Source organism: Bombus impatiens, unplaced genomic scaffold, assembly GCF_000188095.3.
Source record: "Bombus impatiens unplaced genomic scaffold, BIMP_2.2 scf_0930, whole genome shotgun sequence".
NCBI classification, from domain to species: domain Eukaryota; kingdom Metazoa; phylum Arthropoda; class Insecta; order Hymenoptera; family Apidae; genus Bombus; species Bombus impatiens.
In genome coordinates this window covers 602,379-626,042 of record NT_177349.1, presented here as the reverse complement: position 1 = coordinate 626,042, position 23,664 = coordinate 602,379, and the positions used below count along the sequence as shown (strand labels likewise).

Genomic DNA, 23,664 nt, shown 5'->3' with positions numbered 1-23,664 from the left:
GACGCCGACGCGGGCCGATTTCGTTGCCGCGGGACGCCGTCACCGCGACAGGGCAAACTCCTCATCGCGCCTCATCTCTCTCACAATCGCCAATTAATCTTTTGGTTAAGCAGATTCTCGGATTAAGCGGCCTGTCCGTGTCAGTCGTGATACAAGCGCGCCACGGGAAATCGACCGTGGTGATCTTAACGCAAGGGCGACACGAGAAATCCACCTCCGCTGGCCGTGGAGGAAAAAAATGGGGGTGGGAGTCAACCACCAGTGGAAAGTAGAGAGGGATGCGGGAGGTGGGCTACGATCCGTCGAGCTGCATTTCATCGCCGAAAATAGTTTCGGAATCGGTGAACAGAGAACCTGCACTCTCCTTCTCTCGCTTTGGTCGTGCTAGTATAACTGGTCGAGGCCGTTCTGAACGAACGAGAATAAGCGTGTTTTGGTGCGTTGACCCCTTTCGTGATTTTCAACCACGCGAAAAATCCTTTCCTCCCCCCGGTCGAGATGGCGTATCGAACTTTATCTTACAGCCGTTCGATCTTTTCCAGCTTTCCCTTCCTTTTTTCCCCTCTTTTCTCTGTTAAACGGATATGGAGGAAATATCGGCGCGATTGTTGGAACTTTCGTTGACGTTTATGGCGCCTCTAATGGATAGTGGCCGTGCTGGTTTGGATAATCGAATTAGAAGCGAAATGGTTATTGATAGAAAAAAGTGTTCGTTGCGTGAGATTGAAAAAAAAAAGGAAAATAAGAGCGGACATTTTAGTAAAGCACATTTTTATAGCGTTCGAATCTAAAATATACACCGGTACGACTTTATTTCATACGTTCAATACGTGCGTGGAAAACTGCGTGAAAATACAACGAACGTTTATTGCAAATATTACATCATAGAGAAACATGGGATATTAAATTTTCCACTTAACGGCATTCGCTCTTTATCGTTTATTTTTGCGTGACGTTCACGATGTGTTTTGAAAAATGAAATGTATATATACGTATCTATATACACATATATGTATCGCTGGGCTTGATTTAACTCCTTTCATATTTCACATCCTCTAATATCGATAAATAAATCGCGGCTTTAACGGGCCAATATTTCGTCAAACTTTAGCTATACTGCTCGCAATTTACTCTCAAATAATGCACAAACTTGCGTTTTCCATTAAACCACTTTTTTCCGTTTGTAATTTTACCATACACTGCTAAGTCGAACATCTTTCGAAGAATGACTTCTTCGTTCCCTTATCTTTCCTCTTCCGTCAAATTAGTTAAGGAGCAACCCAAGATTCGATAACTTAAGCATCTCAATCGCGTAGGAGACTTCCGCCATTTTTCTGCGAAACGCGATAGTCATGGGAGCGTGTAGGACGATACTTTTTATTTCGTTTCTTCTTGCTTTTTGCTTGGACACATTTTCCAGACCTTCGTGATTCTATGCGTGCCGTATCAGCTAGCGTATCAGCAAATAAGTGCCTCGGTATCCGATGCGTTCCTCTACCTACGCTGGTAGACAGAAGGTTGTGGCGCCTTTACGCTTGGTACTTGCAAAGAGTTCGAAGCAGATCCGCTCGGCTGGAACGAAGACTGGGACGAAGACTGGAACGAACAACTACGAGAGATAGTAAAGTAAGGGAAGAGGAGTTGAAGTGAACAGGGTTCGTTCGACGGAATGGGAATAAGGAGTTTATTTTCGGTGGCCATATGCGCGGTTTATTTCGACAGTCCGCACGGCCACCCTAAATAGAGGTAGGGCTCTCGGTTCCGACGAAGACGTATTCGATGGTGTTGAGCTTCTTTATCTCGTCTCTGTCATCTTCCAGAACACCATGAGATTCCCTTTCGATCGTCGATAAAAATGACGACGCGTGACACTAATTGCTACTTGCTTCTATCGGAATTATTGTGTTATCGTAGCGTTTAAGCTCGTTGCTCCCTTGTTATCTTCTTCGTACACGCAACTTTGCTAATGATCACGTACATACGTCCGCCTCATTGGTTTTCGATCACGATTATTACAGTCATCGTGGCTTATTATTTCCAAAGGCGAATCACCGTGCACGATGCTCGGTCAAGCGAACACGCTGCAGGCCCATGAACTCCACTCGTGATCATCCTGATCATCCTATCCTCTATTCAGTTCAAGAGAATAACGTATTTATCACTGCGAAACGAATCGCCGCGTATAATTAACCATTCTTCGATCGTTTCGCGGGCCTTAGATATAAAATATGACGCGACTTTCCTTCTGATACCGTTAATCCTATTTCATATAAAGATACGTGTATCGTGATACGCGATATGAAATACAAGGTGGCTGGGTGTCGAATATTTGCTTCTATAACACAGCATAATGAAATGTTTCGTATAGCACACATACAGTGTATAGAACATATGCATAATACCCATGGAAGGTATTGCCATACTACTCAATCTAGTATAGAATTTACATACTAATTATTTAAGTCCAAGAATATTGCATTTCGTATCATTTAATAGGGCTCTCATACGTCTACCAAAATTTGATACGAAAATGCAACCTAGAACCTGATAAAAATACGCTTCATTGGAAGGTCAGGGTGCCAACGCCTTTTTAATATACTCATAAAAGATGTCTACAATCGTAGCGCTCTTATCATCGGTACGAATACCAAAGCAGAAAAGATTGTTTCCCCGATGGCAACCAGTTCGGCGTAGAGACCGCGTGTTTTCACCGTGTCCCCCGAAATAGCGTATAGTCAGGCCGACGTGAGACTTCGCTTATTCTTGACCCATCGACTAAATATAGCTCGTGAAAGCTTTCGAAAGAAAGAAGCTAAGAAGGAGAAAGAAGGGAATCGGTGTTCTCTCTTGCATCCGCGTTGGTCCCAGAACGTGACGATCCTCTCCATCGTCTGATGTTCCCGGCACCAGGGGGAACAGGAACGGCGTAAACGTATAATTGGCTACACTTAAATCTCTATAACGTGGCAGTAAAAATGCGCGGTGCGCCGCGGTAAATCAACACGAGGACGATATAGCTCCCACCATGGCGTTGGCCGCTGTGTGTCGCTCGTAAACGCGTCGTAGAGGGAACGCGCGCGTGCACGCGTGCACCAGCGCATGCCATCCACAATTTTCGCGACTTTCCGCCCTGGAATTTATCGCCGCGTTAAATTTCATCCCGATGCCTGCACGCGTTTAATTTCCTATGGTTGTTGCCTGGTTACACCGAGGAGACACTTGTTTCTGCTTCGAGCAATGTTTCGCAATGTGTTTGAGGTATTTTAAGGCGATCGAGAATCAAATTGGGGTAGCGGTTGGTCATTGAATAGGATCGGAAGGTAGACAAATGTGGTTTCGATGATTGACAGGACGTGGGTAGTTGGTCACGCGTGAATAGCGCCGTGACTGGATTATAAACGAGAACGTTATTAAGTAGTAGCGTAGCGAGGTCGTGTGGCTAAGTATCGAGTAGCTTTCTGATTCATGCAGTTTCAGCTAATGCGGTATGCGTAATTTTCCATACAGATTTAATTCGGACTATATTATACTCCATAAAGACTTTCTTTTTAAGATATTAACCTTTATGTATGTATTTAGGTTTCTGTCGATTCCACTACTGCGACATTTAGACATCTAAATATCGAAGCCTAATTGATGCATGTTATGATCTCATGGTACTTTCTTCACTGATGATGATACCTATCGCAGTTCGAACCTTGGTTCACGCGTACTGAAGTTCATGTGCAAAACTGCGGATGTAAAATTGCGAAACGACATGCGCAAACTATACAGACCCGGATTCTCCTTGCCAGGATTCTTAATTGCCGGGTCTTAATTGCTCTAGAATGGTGGGAAATTAGATGCATCGTGCGCTAGGTGCGTATCCTTTAGCCTAGCACTTCTAGTTACCTTAATGCTTTAGATAAAACGATACATATAAACAAGAAGCAACTCGCTTTAATCATCGACGGTGAATATTAGTCGGCATTTACGATACAGGATTTTAATCAAACGTAACCTTCTTCCATTATTTCTTCATCTTCGTTTCTGAAAACGTTCGAAATATTCCACGTGCTGAAAAGTGCGTTCCTTTAACACGTTCTCCACATTATTGTCGATGAATAGGACACGGTATTTCTTTCACATAACTCTGATCAAACGCAACCTTAGTTCGAGTAATTCCATTATTCTACCTTTTTCCTTCCTGTCTGAAAACAATCGGAGCATTCCACGTCTCCTTGGAAAACGTATCTCTTTAGCGTTGGTGTCTAGTTCGCGACGTCCGTCTTCCGTTTCTTGTAGCCGCTCAGGATGGGAAGGTTCGTTTTTCGGTGGGATTAGTTTCTCTCTCGCGGAAATGAGAAATTCCTGACGAGCAGGAGCCGGAGAGCACGGCTTCTTCGACCGATACGTCAGGGCACGGTAACGGCAGCGTACGATCGGCACGCTACATTAACTCGATTCACCGAGTAAATTAACTGCAATCAGGGGGACGGTCCGCTGGCCATTCCGTTATTCCGTTAGCCGGTTGCTAGCCGTTCCGCGCGCCTCTAGACCGCCCTATTCTCCAGTACGGGCTCACCATTACAGCCCGTGGAACAACGTTGGTCGACGAGGAATCGAGAGAGGACCTAACGTCGTTTTTGTGTTGTGAACACAAGGACCACCACGAACGGCTCTCTCTTGTTCCCCGGACGAAAACAAGCGTCCTACTCCAGAGAGGGAAACGGATCGACGCCAAGACTCCTGGCTCCTTGTGAATCCAACCGTGATGGCTCGCTGTGATGACGTGATTTCTTGGCCGTTATTGCGCGATTGCATGAGCCTAGTCTTCCTGCACCGCGGTCTATACCCGTTCTATCTGCACGTTCCATCGCACTGATTTCTACATTTAGTTAGATACATTAGAAGCAATTTGCGATTCTAGGATAAATCGTGGCTAGTCCGAGATGTAGATTCACCAGATTTCTCCGCGAATCTTTGATATATTGAAGAGAAGAGAGAGTTATTTACCTATTGTAGATATGTCTGGTCACGTTATGGGAGCAGAAAAATATAAATGCGGTAGAAATACGCTTACTGGAACTTGTCGGGAGACAAACAATTTATATAACTGGGATTCATGTAATAGGGATTCATCAATTTCCCTCTCTATGTTCCCTCTCTTCACATCCGTGTAATAGAAGTTCTAGTAGCGCAATTAATCGAGTAATAACTAAAATTTCGTTTGATAAGTAAATATAAACGGAGTACAGGTAATTAAGTTCTATTATACAATTTTCTTACAGCCTAAAATTTGTCACTTTATTAATGGGGAAATCACGCGAACATTAATTTCTGAGTAGTCCGTAGAAACGATTATAGAAATCGTATCCTGACAAACAATTATCCGATCTCGAAGGATATAATATAAATTGTCTTCTCAGGGAATGTATCGAATTACTGTCGAATTACTGTCGATCTAGCCATGGCGATTGTAGTTCGAAAGCCACACGTTCAAAAGAATTCGCCATTCTTAATTAAACATTCGTGCGATCCGCTTGTCGATTATTTCGTACGGTGAAATACGCCGTCAGATCCGAAATCCCGTCGGTGAAATCGAATGGCAGGTGGTCCACGGAGGCTGATCGAAGTCGATCGCTTTTCCCTTTGGTTTTCTCCAGTCCTTGATCGTTGCCGGAGAGAATGGCGAACGCGAAGATACGTCGTACACGGCTCCAATTTCCATCGATCTCCCGCCGTTTCGCTCCGTCCGCTCCTACGACGGACAAATTTTTCGTCCTGCTGCTGGCCACCCTTTTCGCCGGACGAATTCAAAGTTAATCTCGGTCACGAGACCGTTCCTCGGCTCTCGAGGGGTGGTGGCGTTGGTGGCGATATTGGGTTGGCGCCCCGGGCGACCTGTCATCGTGAAACCCCCGGGAGCACCGAGGCTCACCCTGATCTCTCTGTTACGATAGAACCTTGGGAACCGGAGCCTTGGGCGGCACGATAAGGCTCGGTCATTTATAATCCGTCGGCGTAAGTAGCCTGCCGTTCTCCTTCCGCGCCAATCCACAGGGAAAGAGAGAGAGAGAGAGAGAGAGAGAGAGAGAGAGAGGGAAAGGAATAAGAATAAAGGAAACCTCGAACTTCCGGCCGTTTCAAACGAGATCGATCGGTACGCCAGCTGAATTTTGATGATCGCGTTTACTGCTGCTCCGATTCAATCGTTCGTTACTATTTTTATGTACCACCTAGCGAGCGATAGCCCAGTACATAATCGACTTGAATTTAGTGCAATTTCTAACGAAGAATTCGTTTAGAAAGCGAGTGATTTGGTTTCGAATACGGGACCAAGTATCTGACCAGGATGTTTCTATTCTACTTACTAGTTTCAGAAGTAAACGTTTAAGGCTATGGTTACGGTGGATGCGTATACGGTGGACGATACCGACATTCTGACGAACTCAATGGCGTCAATGTAACCGAACGTGCCGATATACAGATTTTTTTGAGCATATGCATTGTAATGTTCGAATGTTTGATTCATCGCTACAGCCTTGGCGTTATGTGTAACTGAACAAAAACGATCCGAGTTGTTTTGTGATACTTAGGCAAGTTCTGATTGTATAATATGCTGACTTCGCAAAAAATAGCATCGAGTGGCTTTCTCGAAAGCATCAATTTTCACCCAGCCGGCAGCGCCGGACGAGTTCATCAGCTCGGCTCTTAATTAATGCGAGGAATGGATCTGACGGAAAAAGGGGATAGAAATGAACGGGGAGGATACCTGGAAATGGCTCCGGCCTGATAATTTATAAAAATGATATTTGCTTCGGCAAAGCGTGACCGTAAGCCGTCTTAATATCTCTCATTACCGTCTCGCTGCTCGAGTCCCCGGTGACCGTGCAATTAAAAAGCTAAGATTGATAAATGACGGGGAATTAATGCGCCCAGGGGATGAAAGCGAGGGATGGGGGGCAGAGGCACGGCATCAGAATCGGGGCTAGAACGTTTAGGGGGGCCAGCCGGAGAAAGAGGGACAGGGTGATTGCGGGTGGCTTAATGGTGTTTGTATGCATGGGAACCGGTCATAGGGGTGAGGCAGTTATCGCGCTCAGTCTACTTTGCGCTGAAAATCGGGACGTGGTTTAAAGTACTTTAAAATCTCACCCTTAATAATACATTCGAAATATATTTCGGTTCTAAAAAGGGTGACGTACGAAGTGATCGTTGTAATTTTTTATATCTATGTTAAGTTTTATTGTTGTTAGAGCTTGTTCTTAGACCAAGTTCATGATACGATCGAAAGCTCTTCTATTTCTAGGAACAGATTTGATTCTTTATGCTATCTACCAATATTTAAATGGCACGTTATCGTACGTTAATCAATTGTTATTTTTAATCGTTTCAAATTTTTTCGGTGATTTTTAATAGAAGATTAATGTGATCGAATTTCGTTTGGTTACAGGTGACGCGAGTAACGCGAGTATCGGCAGCGGCGAGGGCACCGGTGAGGAAGACGACGATTCATCGGGTAAGAAGAACCAGAAGAAGAGGGGCATCTTCCCCAAAGTCGCGACCAATATCCTCAGGGCGTGGCTGTTTCAACACCTCACGGTAAGTCTTTTGCATATATCTTTCATCGTGCATCGCACGTCTCCATGACGTTTCTCGGTCCGTGAGTCTTTCACACGCGTCGTCAGGCAACGACAAACGACATCGTTCGTCGTCTTCGTCAACGATCGCTCTGACTCTCACTCGTATATCTTCTTATTACAAACCGTACACAAACGTGATCTACATGGAAGAAACCTACCTAAGTTTCTCCCTTGCAATAACGGTAGTAAAGCAAGTGAAAACCTATCCGTTTAAATATCGTTTCCAAACGATTATTCACTTATCAAGCGGCGCTTAAAACCGAGAAGCGAAGATAAACGACGCAACGAAACGTCGTGGCAAAAAGAAACATTTCCTAAATTGCTTTTACCCGGCGCTGGAGTTAAGCTCGGGGAACGATGAGAAAAAGAAAAAGCAAAGGCGAAGACGGAAAAACGCGTTCGAGAGCAGAGGGACGTACTAATCTCCTAATGCCAAGATAAGGAGCGGTGGCCGCGGTGCCTCCTCTGCTCGTAACCCACCGGGTCCTCGGCCATCTAATGATTCACGGGTAATCTGAGCCGCAAAAAGCGCAACGCGATTAAAGGGACCGGGAAGGGAGAAAAGAGAGTGAGAGAGAGAGAATGTTGCGCGCTGGTTGCCGGTGGCCGCGGTTGCGTAACGTTGCGCGCGGCAATTCGGAGCACGGTACATTGTCCCTCATACTACGGACACCCCATAGATTTCGGGTGTGATCAGGTTACCTTGCGAGAGCGGTAATCATATTGCAGCTCGGTTAATGCCATTACCGCACCGGGGGGGAGGGTTGGCAGCTACCCTCGAAACCACCCCGCAACCAGCACACCGTCCGCGTCCCCCGATACCCCGCTTTCTCTACGCTTCTCTAGCGCCGGCTTCACCAACCCCCTAACAACGTGTATTGGATATGACGTCGGGGATAGTAGGTTCATGGTTTAATGCATATACGCTGTTTGCGCGATGACGATATCGCGCGTCGTGAAAAGACGAGCTTCGCCCCCTGATACCGCGACCGCGGCCTTCCTCTTATTCGGTTAATCGCGTTCTCCAGAGCTTGCAGCAGGTTAACGCGGCGGTGCTTGAAAGGATTTTAATGTTACTCCAGAATGTGTCTCTGTGTTGATGCTCTTCAAGTACTCGGTCGTTTTAGGTTCCTTTAGCTGGCGATTTTGCGAAATGTTATTTAGCTGCTTTCGCGCTAGAGTTGGCGAATAGTTCGCAAATATTGTGGATCATGAATAGCATTCAGTGGTAATACGTACTATCACGAGTAGCAACCAACGAACTTGTTGGAAATTATTATTCACTCGGGAGATTAGATTCGCGGTATATCGAGGTAATGTGAACGGAATGTTACAAGATAACACTTTCGCTACATAATTTAGAAGCAAGGTGATAATGCCTTCTTAGTATGGTATATACAATCTATGGTTTATATAAAGACGCCGATATCATTCCTATGTTAGATCAGAAACTACCAATCGTACGTAAAATAAAAACGAAAGTGTGTGATCTGCTGTGTAGTTTATGACACTGATTTGTCGAGAAGAGCACCATGTACATTTTGTTCACACAAACGATATGAAAGAAAACTATTCACAAACGATTTTCGACGATAGAAGCGGAGTTTAATTGATTAGAAGGATCCTGTTTCTTCAGCAATCTAATCGCGTGACCAAAGTATCGATAAGTACGTTTAGAAGATAAAAATAATTTTCATGAGGGATATACTCGCAGAATTCGTTGCAAGTCTGATACTCCATGGCTGTACTATTACGCGATATTCACTGCCAGAAATTACAGCGGTTTTTCGTGACGGTCGTCTTGGTCAGACATTCGTCTCGGCTCTATTACGAGCGATTAAGCAACTATATCATGAACCAGAATTCATTCGGCGCACTGGATACATATTACGGCTTAAAAGAGTAACTGACTCGAGCCAAGTGTGTATTCACTCGAGTGGCAGTCTCTTAAAGAGCTCCTTCCGACGTTCCCTTTTTCCAGCAAACGAATTACGGCCTCAACAGCCTTGATTTAGCGTCCTAATCTTTCTCTCGCGATGACTTACGACCGCAACAAGGGCTAACATTCTCCTTGTTCACCCCGCGGGACCGTTTCGTCGGTAATTATTGCGGAACAGATGTCTGAAACGAGTGTGGCTCAATCACGGTACAAGCTGCTTTCGCACGAATTTTCACCATTCTGCTTCTCTACTTTTTCTTCGATGTACCTTAATGTCATTATATCTATATATTCTACATATTCGATATCTACTTTCATCGGCAGGCAGTGTCTCTCTGGTTGCTTATTGTGTCACGTTAAAGCGCAAATAAATCGAGTAACGGTCGAACTTGAATACCAAGCTGTTCGCTTCGGTAAATTTATCACCGTGAAAGCGAACGCGACGTTGTCGTTCGTTCCATCGTGTCTTGTCGTGGTCGTGGTCGGGCGTCGCGTCGTTTTCATCGAGAATTCCAGATCGTAGCAGGCCACCGGCCACGTCGTTTCACCCCGTCGGCGAAACATTTCGGAATCACGGGGACCCGCGCCAAGGAATTCGTCGGAGCTCGCCAATAACCTGTTCCCGTTCGAGAAAGCCAACGCCAATCTCGCGTTCCGCATTGACGCAGAGCGAAAGAAAGAAAAAAAGAGAAAGAGAAAGAGAGAGAGAGAGAGAGCTACAGGAGCGGGAAAGCGGCATCAGATAGTACATAGACATAGTTTATATACAGCCATATATAGATGACTACGATTGAATAAGGAACGTGGCGGTCAGTTCGGATAAAAGCGCTTGTCGCGGTCGTAGACGATGAAAAGGGAAAAACTAATGTGTTTTGGCCGATGTTAGATCAAAGGAGACGAATATGTTGCATGGAAAGCTGCACGATTGGTAGACGCGAAGAGTTGTCAGCCGAGTCTTGTACGACCGAGTATACATTAAATTAATTTGATGGAGGCGGAGTGGCTACGCTTAGTTGGCTTGCGTTAGACGCAGTCTGATGTTCTACGGTCTAGCTTCTTCTTCTTTGTGTCACTAAATATCGTAACACAGCTAGTGGGGATGTTGACTCTGGTCGAGAAGTTTCGCGACGTGCGTCGTGTAAAACGCGAAAACTGAACGGGAAAGTCACGGTCAACGGGGTGAAAGTCGCGCCGGGAAAGAGCCGTTTAACCCAGGAACTTGTAAATAGCGTTCGGGACACGACGCCAGATCGGTGATTTATTTGTCGTCTGGAAGCCGCTTAGAACATGAATAATTTAGACGTGCTCGCGAATAGAAAGGGTCGACGTTAATTCGATACAAGGATGTTCAAACAGCGGGAACGTCGTAACGCCGTCAGTGTACGAAATCGTTCCGGTTGTACCGACGAGAGGTTGGGAGAAGCGACGTCTTTCTCCGGTGGGTCTCTTGTTCGCCAGTTCTCACCGGGTTTCAGCCGCTTTCGCTCCTTCTCTCTTGCTCCTTGGCTGTCATTTTGAAAGCCATCCCGACGGCCGCCCCTCACCGGCCGTCCGTACGTCTGTCCGACCAGCCAGCGTACCAACCAACCGACCAACCAACCAACTCTGCGACCCTCCCCAAGTTTAATTAGACGGAAGAGGAGCATACATCATGGTCGACTCCGTGTCCCGACCTTCCATGCCAGCCAACTTGGGCTTTCCAGAATTGTGGCCACCGACCTACTACCACTTCTCTCTGTTCGTTCCTTCCTTCGCACACGTTGCTTCGGCAACGATGTTTGGAACTACGAGAGAGTCTTCTCTAGGATTGTCCTCCTTTTAGGATTCTGTGTTGTCGTACATGTATGTAGCAATCTGTTCTATGTAGGAAATTATTCTTCCCGACGAAACTGGCGATATAATCCGCGATTCGCCGACTGGTATCGAACTGCAGTTGATATATAGTATCTGAATTTACCAGAAAATCTAAGACAACGAAGGAAGGTTTCAACGAAAGAATAGAAATTCATTAGGAAAGTTTCGCTCGAGCCAGTAACAATTGCGCGTGGCGCTCGAGCGATAATGCGGAAGTACGCGGGGCAGGAAAAGAAGAAAGATTGAAGATGGAGTCGACATATATAATCCATTTTAATTTACTCGGAAGATATATCCCGTCTAGCTTGCAGTTTCCTGCGACTTCACCGCGCCGCGCCTTCCGTTTCCAACCCCTGACTCCTCTCGTTCTTCCATTTTCTATCTCCGCCTTTTGCCCGCCTGTTCCTCGATCTTTCTTCCTGCTTCGGCGTCGTCCTTATCCCTAGACATCGTACCGGAGTCTTCTTATATCAATGGAAACATTTCGCGAAATTACATTTGCCAGTTCCGCGCGTTGCGCCGTTTCACGTATCGAGTGGCTCCCAGGAATCTCTTTTACCTTCGGTCAAATAAATTTCACGGCGAGCAAGCTAGTTTCGTATCAGATTCTTCCTCGGCAAGATCTATGAATGTTTAACTCCGACCTGTAGCAAAGATCTTCGTTTAGTCTCCGGTCATTAATCGATATAATTCTACTCGTCTTTCGTCTCGTCGAAATTAAGGGAAAGGTGAACTCTACCGAAAGAACGTTTAAGGCGTAAAGAGATAGAGTAACCGAGAAGCGTACGACTATTCTTATTCTGTGTTTCGTGTTGTAACGCGAGAACGGAGCATAGTCGTGGCAATCAATAAGCCATCTAAGGCAGGTAATGCTGCTATGGTACAAACCACAAACCGGCAATGCCATTATCTGCACATGCACATGCATACGTACAGGCGCACACGCACGCGTGCACACCAGCGACCGCAGGTTGAGAGATGCAAGCGCAGTTTCATCAAGATCGATAATGAACCGCGTTTCATTTAGCGTATTGCGCGCCGCCATACCAATATATCTTGCCGCGATCTTTAATTCATCCGTATCGCGCGCGCCGATCGGATCGGGACTCAGCGTGAAGCTGCGAACAAAAACAGGCAGATCGATCTGACGCGTGGCGGCATTCTTCCACGTTCGACGTTACTCTCTCCGTGTAAAACGCCATAATCCGGTCCTTTTTCTCTGACCAATAGAATTGCTAATCCGTTATTTCCGACCGAGATCATGTTTCCCCGTCACGACTACGGTCAAGCCTTTTAATCGTCTCTTTCTAAATCTACTAACTGTTGTACGTCATCATTTCACGAGAGCCACCTTCCAGGAGAGTGAAATCTTCTCTTGAGATCGTTCGTCGAAATCGAGAGAATACAGTAAGATAGAGTTATCCGAATTATTTAAGCTTAACATCGTAAAATTCAGTCTTGAACTTTGCACGGAATTATGAAATTTTTTGTACGTTATGAGTTTTCGCTATTATCTGATATTAAGGTGGATTATTAAGAGACGAGTGATAAAATTGTAATAGTCAGTGTATATTAAAATCACTGTTGCGTATTATCGACTAAAGAGCAACCGGTCAGGTCAAACCGATCGGTAGATATCGCGTACCTCGAATGACTTACCATAACGTTCAAGGTGGAGGAGATGAAATAACTCGAGTGTTAGATTTAGACGGCACTTTATTTGTACTAGTTGTAGCACTTAACCGAACTAAGTGAAGACTACTGTCGTCCTGAGTCTGTACTGTCCGATGGTTGGAGATGAACTCAACTCCCCCGTTCCTGATTCTCTCCTCCCGCCGTTGGATTTCTTCTCTCCACCGTGCCCTTCCGGCTGGTCCTTTCCTGGAGGTTTTTCCTGGCCTCGAATCATTACGTTCACCGCCCTGGAAGGACATGTAATTCGGAATTTCCTAACGAGAGGAATGGGCCTGACCGTGCCATAAACGGACGGTCAACTGAAATTCCGAACAATCACTTTAAATATAAGTGCAGAGATAGTCGGTCGTAATCGTCGCTTGCTCAATGCTACTGTAGGACTCGCAATACTGCTATACTGTACCATATACTATACTGTAGGATTCGCTTTTCTGATTCCTAGAGAGCACGTATGTTTATCTATATCGATCGGTGGGCTTCCAAGAAGTTTAAATGTAGCTCCGGTTGACGATTACAAATAACGGCGATTATGTTTTACGCGGAGTTGGTTTACTTTTGAACCTAGCAAATCAAAACAATGTTGACATTAAAAGGTACAACAATATGAGTCACACGGATCTGAATCTTTCGTTGACTCGTGTGTCGCTACAATACAATAACAAGAGAATGAAAAAATATCGTTTAGATGCAGTAAGGAACAATATAAAAAATGAGTACTCTATTATAGGATTATAGACACGTAAATATAAAGTAATACACGCTATTGATTAATGATAATTACAACCGAGAATATTGACGTTAATTGAAGAAACTTTCCGTTTGATGAGCTTAATTTCATTCCCGCTATAAGTAGAAAACAATGGCTGTCGAGCTGTCAATGTAAATACACGATATACTATTTCACCGTTCATCATGCCACAAATAATAGGTCGAATTGGTCTATTTTCAAATTACCTAAAAATCGTTCGTAACCGAGCATGACGAATTACAAGGCAATTTACTCAGATTGACTAAAATATCCTACGATGGTCGTTCGCAGGATTTCTCTCACTGTTTGTCGAGACAAACCCCCGTCGGCAGTTGTCGACGAGTCTCGCGCAGCGGATTTCACGGAACGACGCCCTCCCAAAAGACGGTGGAACGGTCTTAGTTCGGATATTTTAAACAATTTGCATAGACAATCATAGCGGCCGTTTTTTCGGCCATAAAGGGGCTCTCGACGACACTCGAGTCGACTGCCACGATCCGCCAGCTGGCTGACTGGTTGGCTTCTGCCCCCGTGCCGCCCTCTTCGTCGCCGCAACTACTACTACCCGAGCGTTTTATGCCGCCATAACCGTAGCGCACCATGGCCCACTTAGATCTACTATCTCGGTCCCGGCGTGGTGTCCGCGTACACCGGCTGATATCTATTGTCCCCTTGCCACCCCTGGACCAGCCGTTTAACCGACTCCCTTCTGCTACCGGGTTACTCGTCCTTGCCAATTGCTGGGTCAAGGTCTACGAGCCCGCCTCATCTTCTCTCTCTAATGGCGTCTGACGATTATGTTTGATGAGTTCGTTAGCTGTGATCCTTGCATCGTTTCCTATGGTGGTTGGACAATTGTTCCGCTGCGAAGTTACAAGCTTCTTCGACGCACCCGTTGTCACCCTATCGGCTCGAAAGAACGTGGAGGAGACGTTTGCATACATCGGGTGGCAGTTTTCCGCTCGAACAAATCCTCGCGACTCGTTTCGCCTTCTTTTCCCTGGCTGGGATGTCGATGCTTCTTCTCGCTTTCTCCTCTTCCTGCGCCGATACCGACGCTCGTTTACCCCTCCGAGCGGGCTTTCTTTATTCCAACGTGTTTCTCCGTTTTACGATCTGCCTACGTTAGGGATTTTCTCAGGGAAAGCGATACACGATTCGGATGCTGTATGTCATGGATCATGTTAAATGGAGTTCGCAGTTAATTGTATCTTTAATCGCTTCTTTTATTTGTGTTGGGATCTATATGGCCCAATCACGTTCTCAGATTGATTTAATTTTATTGTATCGAGATTTTCAATTGTTTCATTGATGTGTATAAAGAAGTATTTGCACACCAGGAGCAAGTATATTATATTTCATGCCATTTAGCAATAATTTCACTTAACTACAATTTAATACTATGAAAATAAAGCGTAGAATTCGAGAAAAAACTTCAATGAAAATTCAAGTATGTTCAAATTCTTTTTGTGACCACTGTATGTTAGTTAGGACACGTCAATGGATTCGTCAAACTTTGTTCTTTTTAAAAAATACGCATAATTGTTACAGACCATTTTTACAAACACAATGAATCACTTCAAGAAAATCTAATAAATCATAAACTCTTTCGCACTGTGCGTTTATGTCCCTAGATTCTCTTTCTCAAAGTGTGAAAATATATCGTTTGGGCGAGTTAGAGGGTTCAAGCAAGACGATGTAATTTCCTCTGTCCGTGGGGTAGTCCGCACGAAGGGACGTTTCCGTGTCCTCTCGGTTGTCCTAGTCTGGCGAAAGGTATACCCCATCCACGCTGTGTCTCTACGGTCAACCTACAACCTTCAACCTCCGCTGGTTGGCCCCGGGGTACGGCAAACCCTTCTGGCTTTTGGTTCGTGCTCACTGGCGCCGCCTTGGCTCGCATTTGAATATAATACTTGGCCCTCGTCGAGCGACCGTCCCGGCAACCGAAGCGAACTGTAATTATGTTGATGCGCAGCCATTGTTGCGTCCATCCTGGACGCCCGGTTGAATGCCGAATCTCCTTCTTTCCCTCTTTGGAAAGGCCTCCACTCTCGCCCACGCCGCCGCTATGGCGAGAGATACCGAGACGATTATTCTCGTATGCTTGATGCGTTTTACCGAAACCGGACAACGAGCAAAACGAGAAAGTTCTGGTCTGTTACTAGTAACATGCTCTATCTCTATTCTACGTTTCTGGTATTTATATTCGCAGGAAAAAAAAAACATAAAAGGAGAAAAAGGAAAAGAGGATTGGTAACAATCGATCGTGCAATTTCAAAGGAAAACTACTGATCCCCGTGCGAAATTAATTGGCGGAGCTCAGTTTCCCGGAGATTAACTCTCCCTGGTGGAAGGACGGGAGCGGGCCACGTGGATGATTAAAAAAAGGAAGAGAATTCTTAAGAGCCGGTTGGATAATTGCAAAAACTGTACGCGGTTAGCGTCGTTGTGACGGTATTGGAAGTTAGCGTGCAGGAACGGTGCACCGGGAGCGTGCAACGGGTTCAGTGTCGAGAGCCACCATCCCCCGTCTAGGTGAAGGGGTGGCGCGCGCGGACCCAGGATTAGACTGTCGCCCCACGACAGGGTAAGCCCCTATTTTTGCGAAATTTATCGCCGTTAATCCCTCACCCTCCTCACCCTCGGCGTTCTCTCCATCGTGCCCGTTGTTCTCGTTGTCCTCTCCGGTTTTGCCATTCTCTTTCTACCTTCGCCCGTTCGTCTCCTCGTCTCTTGTCCTCTTGCGCTACTCCTCCTCCTCCTCCTGGTGCTGCCACCGGTGCTGCTGATCCCTCCCGCCCCCGTTGTCGATATGAAAAATAATAAAATGCCGCGTCTTTATAGTCGCAGGCGCGCCCTTTGCCCCGCCGACGCGGCGCCTGGCCTCTTTCAGCTGCGCGCTGGACTACTCGTCGACGGGTAATCCGGCCGGGATTTAAAACATTCGTATCTTGAATATGCATTCATAGGTTTAAACCTGCGGGGCTGGCTCGCGTATATCCCATCGCCGGCGTGCGGGCAAAGGGGAGAAGAGAAAGTCGTAAGCGCAAACGTGGACGCGTGTTCGTATCGAATCTATGTGTGTATACGTATGTAGGTGTGATTGTATGCGTCTCTCATCCTTACGCTCGCTAAGCGGCGAGTAGAGCCCGGGTATTAGCTCGGCCACTCATTAGCCTTTCTGGTCCTACTTGTCGCTTGACGTAATCTCACGTCCGTCCCGACCGGCCGGCCAGGCTTAACTTTGACGCTGCTCCACGTCGCTACTTCCGGGGCTATCACCTTCGCCGTCGAGATCTGCAGCTCGTGACGCTCGTTAGGCCTAGGCTCGAGAGCCGCTTCCTCTTCTGTGCACTTTTCGCCACACACACGGGATTCCTAGCTCCGTTATCAGATACCACGGTAAAGTACAACGACGACAGACGAAATGAGTTATTATACTCGGTTGGTTGAGCCGTGCAACCAAGAAGATTCGAGCGTCCGTCCTCTTTGCGATTATTTTCTCGCGTGTCCGATTGTATACGTAACACGATTCGGTAACGCTGATTTTTCGCTCGATACCGAGAGGGTACAACGATGGATAGACTTTCAGGTGAGAATCGTGTTCGGAATCCGTCAAGGACGGTGCTTTCGTTACAGTTTAAATTAATCCAATTATGCATGCCGAGCAAACCGAAGAACCGACTACTCTGTCCGTCTCCCCGCTTTCTCTCACTCTCTCCCTCTCTCTCTCTCCCTCTCTTTCTTTCACGGCCGTTCTCCTCTGGTTCGGACTTTAAAGGTTTAAGCCGAATAATGGACGTAAGGTCCGCGCCGTCATCCATATGCAAAACGTCCTCGCAGCGGCAAGGATTAGTCACGGTGATTTCGAAAGGATCCGGGACGGCGGAATTTACGTGGCGACTCTCCTCCGCTGAACACCTTGCACGCTGATTTGTCGTCCATCGTCCCTCGTTACATTCGATTCAATCTCGTATCAAAGCAATTACTTCGACGTCAAATGTAAAACATCGCGGTTTTATCCTGAAAAATGTCTTTTGCCCCTGATCGCTTTTATCTTTAAAATAGAGCTCGCGTGTACGCGTGAGGAGTAACCGGACGTGTACGCGTACTCTGTTTCATCAGCATCCAGCCGAAGCTCGATTACTGTTAAGAGTACTCACTTAATAACCGCTTAACGTACCGCACTTATCGCGACTCCGAAAGAGTGTAGTCACGGCTGGTCCCATGGGTGCCTCCGGCGGATTTATGAGCCAGAGCCACGCTGTCCGTGAACTAGGTTGAGCCGAGCTCCACGGATAAAACGTGGCTCCTCTTTCGAACGCCTCTTTCGAATTTTCTCTCTCCCGCCGGTCGTCTTTAATGATCCTTCTGCGAACACCAATCCCATTAGAGGCGTCTTATCCGCGATTCCCCCTGGACCTTTAAATTTCTTCTAACCGTCCAGCTCGCCCTGCACGACGAAGATCCGGAACAGACCGCGAGAAGTACTTCTGTTAGTCTATGAATTCGATTCTAGTTCATCCATGCCTTGTTCTAAAATTCATCGTGTCTAAGTGTGTTTGTGCCAGAGAACGTTTCACGGATCAGGATATCAGGCGGCACCCATTAAGGAGAGTGCCGGACATCCAAGCAGCCTGTGTACTTAACTAGCATTAGACGCTCCCCTGTTCGTGTGACGTCGAACGGGTACGTGCGTGCACGCGCATGTGTGTGTGAATGTTTTCGTATCGATCAAATATCGATACGCGCACCTGTGCGTGTCGATCGACCAAGAGGCATTTATGTCTACGACCTTCCCGATCTATCTATCTTATTCTTGGTTTTTGTTCATTTGCCCGCTCTCTCTCATCCACGATCAGGACTAGCAGTTTAGATTGTACAGCTACTAGTCGAAGCGCAGGGCTGTCTCGTGGATTATATTATTCACAACACGTTGGACGCTTTGAGAGCGACGCTAGAGTCGCATTCTATCGCGCATCTCCTTCTTTCCATCAACGAATGATTTGCAGCGAACAGTCGATCAACAGTTTCAATCCTTTTTCGGTTCTCTGTCTTTCTTTCCTCCTTCATCTCGGGTTAACCAAGTCTCTTCGCCCGTAGCTCCCGGCATTCTGACACAATGGCGCAACGTTTATGTGCGGAACATTAATTACCGGGCCGTTAACAAAATATCATCGAGTTGTTTTCAATCGATAATAAAGGCGTAACACAAAACACCGGAACTCCGGTATAAATTATTTACGGGCGAATAGCGACGAGCCGGCCAGCGTATTATGCCGGAAGAGCGAACAAACGCGCGCTCGGCTCGTGAATTTCTATCGCGCGCAATTAACGAAATGTTAATTAATAATTGCTACGTCCGTTGACCTGTGCTCGTTCCAATGGCTGACACGAGGCGCGCCATTTCCGCTGTTCGAAAAATACGACTCGATGATACGGCTTCGCAAAGAGCGAGGCGTTCCTGGTTTCTCGCGGTCTCTCAGGTAGAGGTTTCTTTCTCTGGCCACGTCCACGCGTGCCAACCGAACGAGGTGACTCTCGAACAAAGCCAACCTCGCGATTTTTGCGGCACCTTTTGCAGCCGGTACGCCGTCATCGCGATTGGACGGTTAACGAACCAGCGAAGCGAACGAATCGCCGTGGCGATTCTCCACGCGGTTCTCCTCGCGTTTCTCCTCGCGTTTCTCGCGCGAGTATCCTCCTTTTATTGGATTGGGCATCCAGAAGAGGGTTAGTGTGTGTGAGAGAGAGAGAGAGAGAGAGAGAGAGAGAGAGAAGAGTCTACGTTAGAGAAAAGAGAGTTGCTTTACCGGCTGAACGGGGCTTACAGTGGATCCGGATTTCACGGTCTTCAGGCGGTATCGTTCGTCGCCTCTTCCTTTTTCTTCTTCTCTCATTTCTTTCGCCGTTCTTACGCGGCGACTTCTCAGAGCCTGAGCTGTTCCGCGCTCCGCTCGATCCTTCCGCCAGCATATTTTACGCGTACGTTCGGATATGTTTGTAGCGGCTGGAAATGATTGAAGAAGAAGAGGTAAGAACGAGAGAGAAGCCGCTAGGTTTTTGCGTTAAGCTGCGGGATATTCTAACTGGTAGGGGTAACTCGTTGATGAGGTTCGTTGATTAGAAGACATTTCATTGCTGCGAATTTACGCTACGTAAATATGGCAAAGTTTGGAATATACATAGTCTGGTATGAAGATTAAAACGATGCGTGTCTAACTTGTAATTTCTTAGTTTTCGTATTGCTATCGTCCCAACAAATGAAAAATTGGAATGAAAAACTTTGCGTATTAACGATGATTTTTCTATATTTTTCTCAAATTTGAGAAACTTCTTAAAGATAGAAAGATACGATTGACAGCGAGAACGCAGCCGGATCCCGTAATGATAAATAAATAGGAGTGTTCGCGAAAGGGTATCAACGAGTTAGTAGCAACATAAAAGATGAACAATTTAAAATACATGAACTTCCATAATTTTGTTGATCTGTTCAAACATTGAAAGTACTATCAACAGTTATTAGCAACATAAAAAAAAATCTACTCTGAAAGAGAGAAAAGTAAATTCTCTCATTGTCGCCGAATTTCACACGAATCCCTGGTTCCATTAATGTATTACACCGAAACCCAACTAAGATCCGCTCGAATTCGCTTGCGAAACAAGCCTCGAGAGTGGCCGAACGTGGACGTCAAAACACCGGTATCCTCTCTATGGTTCCTCGAAATGGGAGTTAACCTGATCCGAAAGACACTTCAATTGCTAGAATCCAACATAGGCGAGTATAGCACAGACGGGTTCTCTCACACGCGTCCCACCCGACCATCCTTTAATTCAGGTTGACAGGTGAATTCCTTTCCCTTCCCGCCGCGACGCCGCTATCCCTCGGGGTAAGATAGATCCGTTCCCGGGATTTCCTACGGGATCCGGTGGATCTTATATCACCGACGGCCATCTCTATATAAGCAATCCCGCCCTTCGTCCTGGCTCATCCGAATTGCCGGTAGCGCTGGCATTCGATCTGCTGGGAATCCAGAAACATTTCCTCTCGGCTAATGCGCCGGAATTACGCAATTCTGGCTGCGCCTTGCTCCTCTTTTATCGGCGCCTGGGAAATCCCCGCGCGATGGAAATTGGAACATATCGATCACCGGTCCTTTCCTACTCTTTCCTTTTTTTCTTTTTTTTTTTATTCTTCTGCAAAGATCTCTATGTCACGAGGAAGTTCACGCATCGTCATCTTAATCTTCTCGCATTAAACGTTTACAGATTGCCTGGCCGACGACTGTATGACGCAACTAAAGATATAGGAATACCAATACAAATATCAATAAGAAATAGGAATTAAATACCAATTTATCTTGCCTATTTAAAACTATAATGAAACTTACCTAGTATTTTTGGACTTTCCTATCGCCCACAAATGTCGTACGTAAAAACCCACTATCTACTAATATTCGTTGAGAATAGCAGCAGTTAGGGTCGTTTATCTAGTTCGAGTATAGAAAGCGTTTTCGTGTAACGTTAGTTTAGACACGGGCTTGTAAAAGGGTGTTAGAATTGCACAAAAGCATCCAGGAACCTTAGTTTGCGTTTCTCACAGCACAAGTAATCGTTTACCAGCCAGTGGTTACAGCCGACCAGGCTCAGACGGCCGTTTTTCTTCTCCAACAACGCGGAGAATAATTTCCCTGCGTTCTCTAAACGAAGCGTAATGATCGGTTCCGCGTGTCTTGGTCTTGGCGAACGGGGTATCCCGCGCCACGGTTCATCCTCTCGGTGATCTCCAGCGATCGCGACGGATACGTTCGCGATCGAATCTCGCGATGGATGGACTAAGCTCTCGGATCGGCCGGGATACCGACGTCAGATCGCATTAATCGTAATATCGCGAGATGTAGGACTGGCTCGCGGGCCAAGATTACATCGGACCAGAGATTCCGCAACGCGGTGCATGCTAATTGGAGAAAAATCGGGTGGTACTTGAGCGCGCGGACTTTCTCGTTTGCCGCTGAACGATCCGCGCTCGAATCGTCGGTCGTAGAGAGAACACGGTGAGATAGGGATCGGCTTTCGCTCCTCGTGAGCGTCACTGTAGGTAAGGTACGCGTATACAAGCCGTGGCTAACCACCGGGGAAACGAGGAGTAACGATTTTACAAAGTGCCTATCTCGACGTTGCGCCCTGCCTTCCCCCTCGTGCCGCGTCTCATCCGCTTTTTCTCTCCGCACGCACGATTATGCCGGCGCATTACCCGCGTACGTGCGTCGCGAGTACGTGTGGGCCGCGCCACTAGGTGTGCGTACTTCTTGCTCAGAATGCGTGCTTCGGCCTCTCTCGTAGTCGCCACTCGTTCTTTCTCCCTTTTTCTCTCCGACGAGATGCCCTGTCTGGAGGTCCGACCGTGGCTGCTAGGAGGTGGTAGCGTGAAGAAAGAGCCCGGACCGAAGGAAAAAGGAGAAGGAGAGAGTGGCCGGCCAAAGAACCATTAGTCATGATTAGGCCGTTGACATTGACGCAAGCTTGTAGCTTGAGGCAGATGGAGTCCTTTGATACATACGAGCCGAGCCGCGCTCGACGATCTTCTCTCTTATCTTCGGGCTATCTGCTAGCACCAGTCGAAGCCCCTATGATTTAGCGGTGTTATTCGGTGTTCGCGGAACTGAAACCGCGACTGGGGTCGTGTCGAGACTGGTGTCATCCAGGAAGAGTGTTTTAAGCGCGGTATCGCCGATCGGAGATGCGATCTATCCGGTGAATTACGGAAACCTCATGCAGCATTCGTAAACCTTTTCCTTTGATCATGATCGTAACACCCTGTAATGTTGATGGTACTCTGTATCTTTTGTTTTTATTCGTTACGTAACATGTTTATACGGTTAATGTTTGTTATCTTTGCTAGTTTTTTTCTTTTTTTTATCGACGATCGTCAGTCATGTGTAAAATATACTTCAGATTGGTAGTCAGGGTCAGAAAAGAGCGAGCCTAGTGTCATGCATACGGGTAACTTTATACAACCGAGCAGCAATACCGAGATAGCTCTCTGCCCTTTACGCAGCCTTCTTTACATTATATTACACGAACCGTGTCGGATTACGGTTGGAAGTGACTCTAGACGTGTCGCCTATCGTCTACGTTGGTGATCCAGTATGCCAGCATCGATCGCGGTCAAACGCGTCGGGGACGCTCTTCCGTCGCGCGTTACCTTCTTGGAGTTAGACTATGTTTCTTCAGTCTTCTCAAACTACCTATCGCATCTTCGATGTCTGTAACGATGCATCCTCTCATAATCTTACTCTCGACATAATGTACTTGGAACATTAAGAAAAATTCTCCCTTTAAACCCTTTAACCCTCGAACTCTTAAAAACTTCATGTCAAAGCTATCGCTTCAAATCGTCACGTATCTCTTAAACCAACTCCAACGATGAGCAATACGACTTTAACACCGAAACCTTTAGATTTTCCATCTGTAATCTGCTACTCCGAATCATCGTACGTTTCTCGAGCATCCTCCATCGATTTGCATGACGAGCAACTCGGCATCCACGAACCCTTGCCTGTAAAGATCGAAACGAAGCAGGCGCAAAATCCTCGAGATCCGACGCCGGAGCGTAGAAATGCCGGCGAGGGCCGAGTTTTTGCGGTCGCGTATAGCGATAGTCGGGCCGGCGAAGACTCGGCGAATCGCATTCCAGTGTCTTTCACGGGTGAGAATGAGCAGCGGGCCACGAGGGCTCGGGGAGAAGTTGGCGAGACCGTAGAAAACATCCGTGGCCCGCGCCGGCTCATCAACGCCTC

General features: G+C 46.6%; 1 protein-coding gene across 1 annotated transcript in view; it reads left to right on the top strand.

Moving 5' to 3' along the window:
• The window catches only part of LOC100741037 (homeobox protein homothorax), a 523,620-nt gene that overhangs the window by 310,469 nt on the left and 189,487 nt on the right, over nt 1-23,664 (top strand). The window contains exon 11 of the mRNA XM_024370767.2: nt 7,436-7,584. Within this exon, the coding sequence (XP_024226535.1) occupies nt 7,436-7,584 (149 nt within the window). The remainder of the gene's footprint in view (nt 1-7,435; nt 7,585-23,664) is intronic.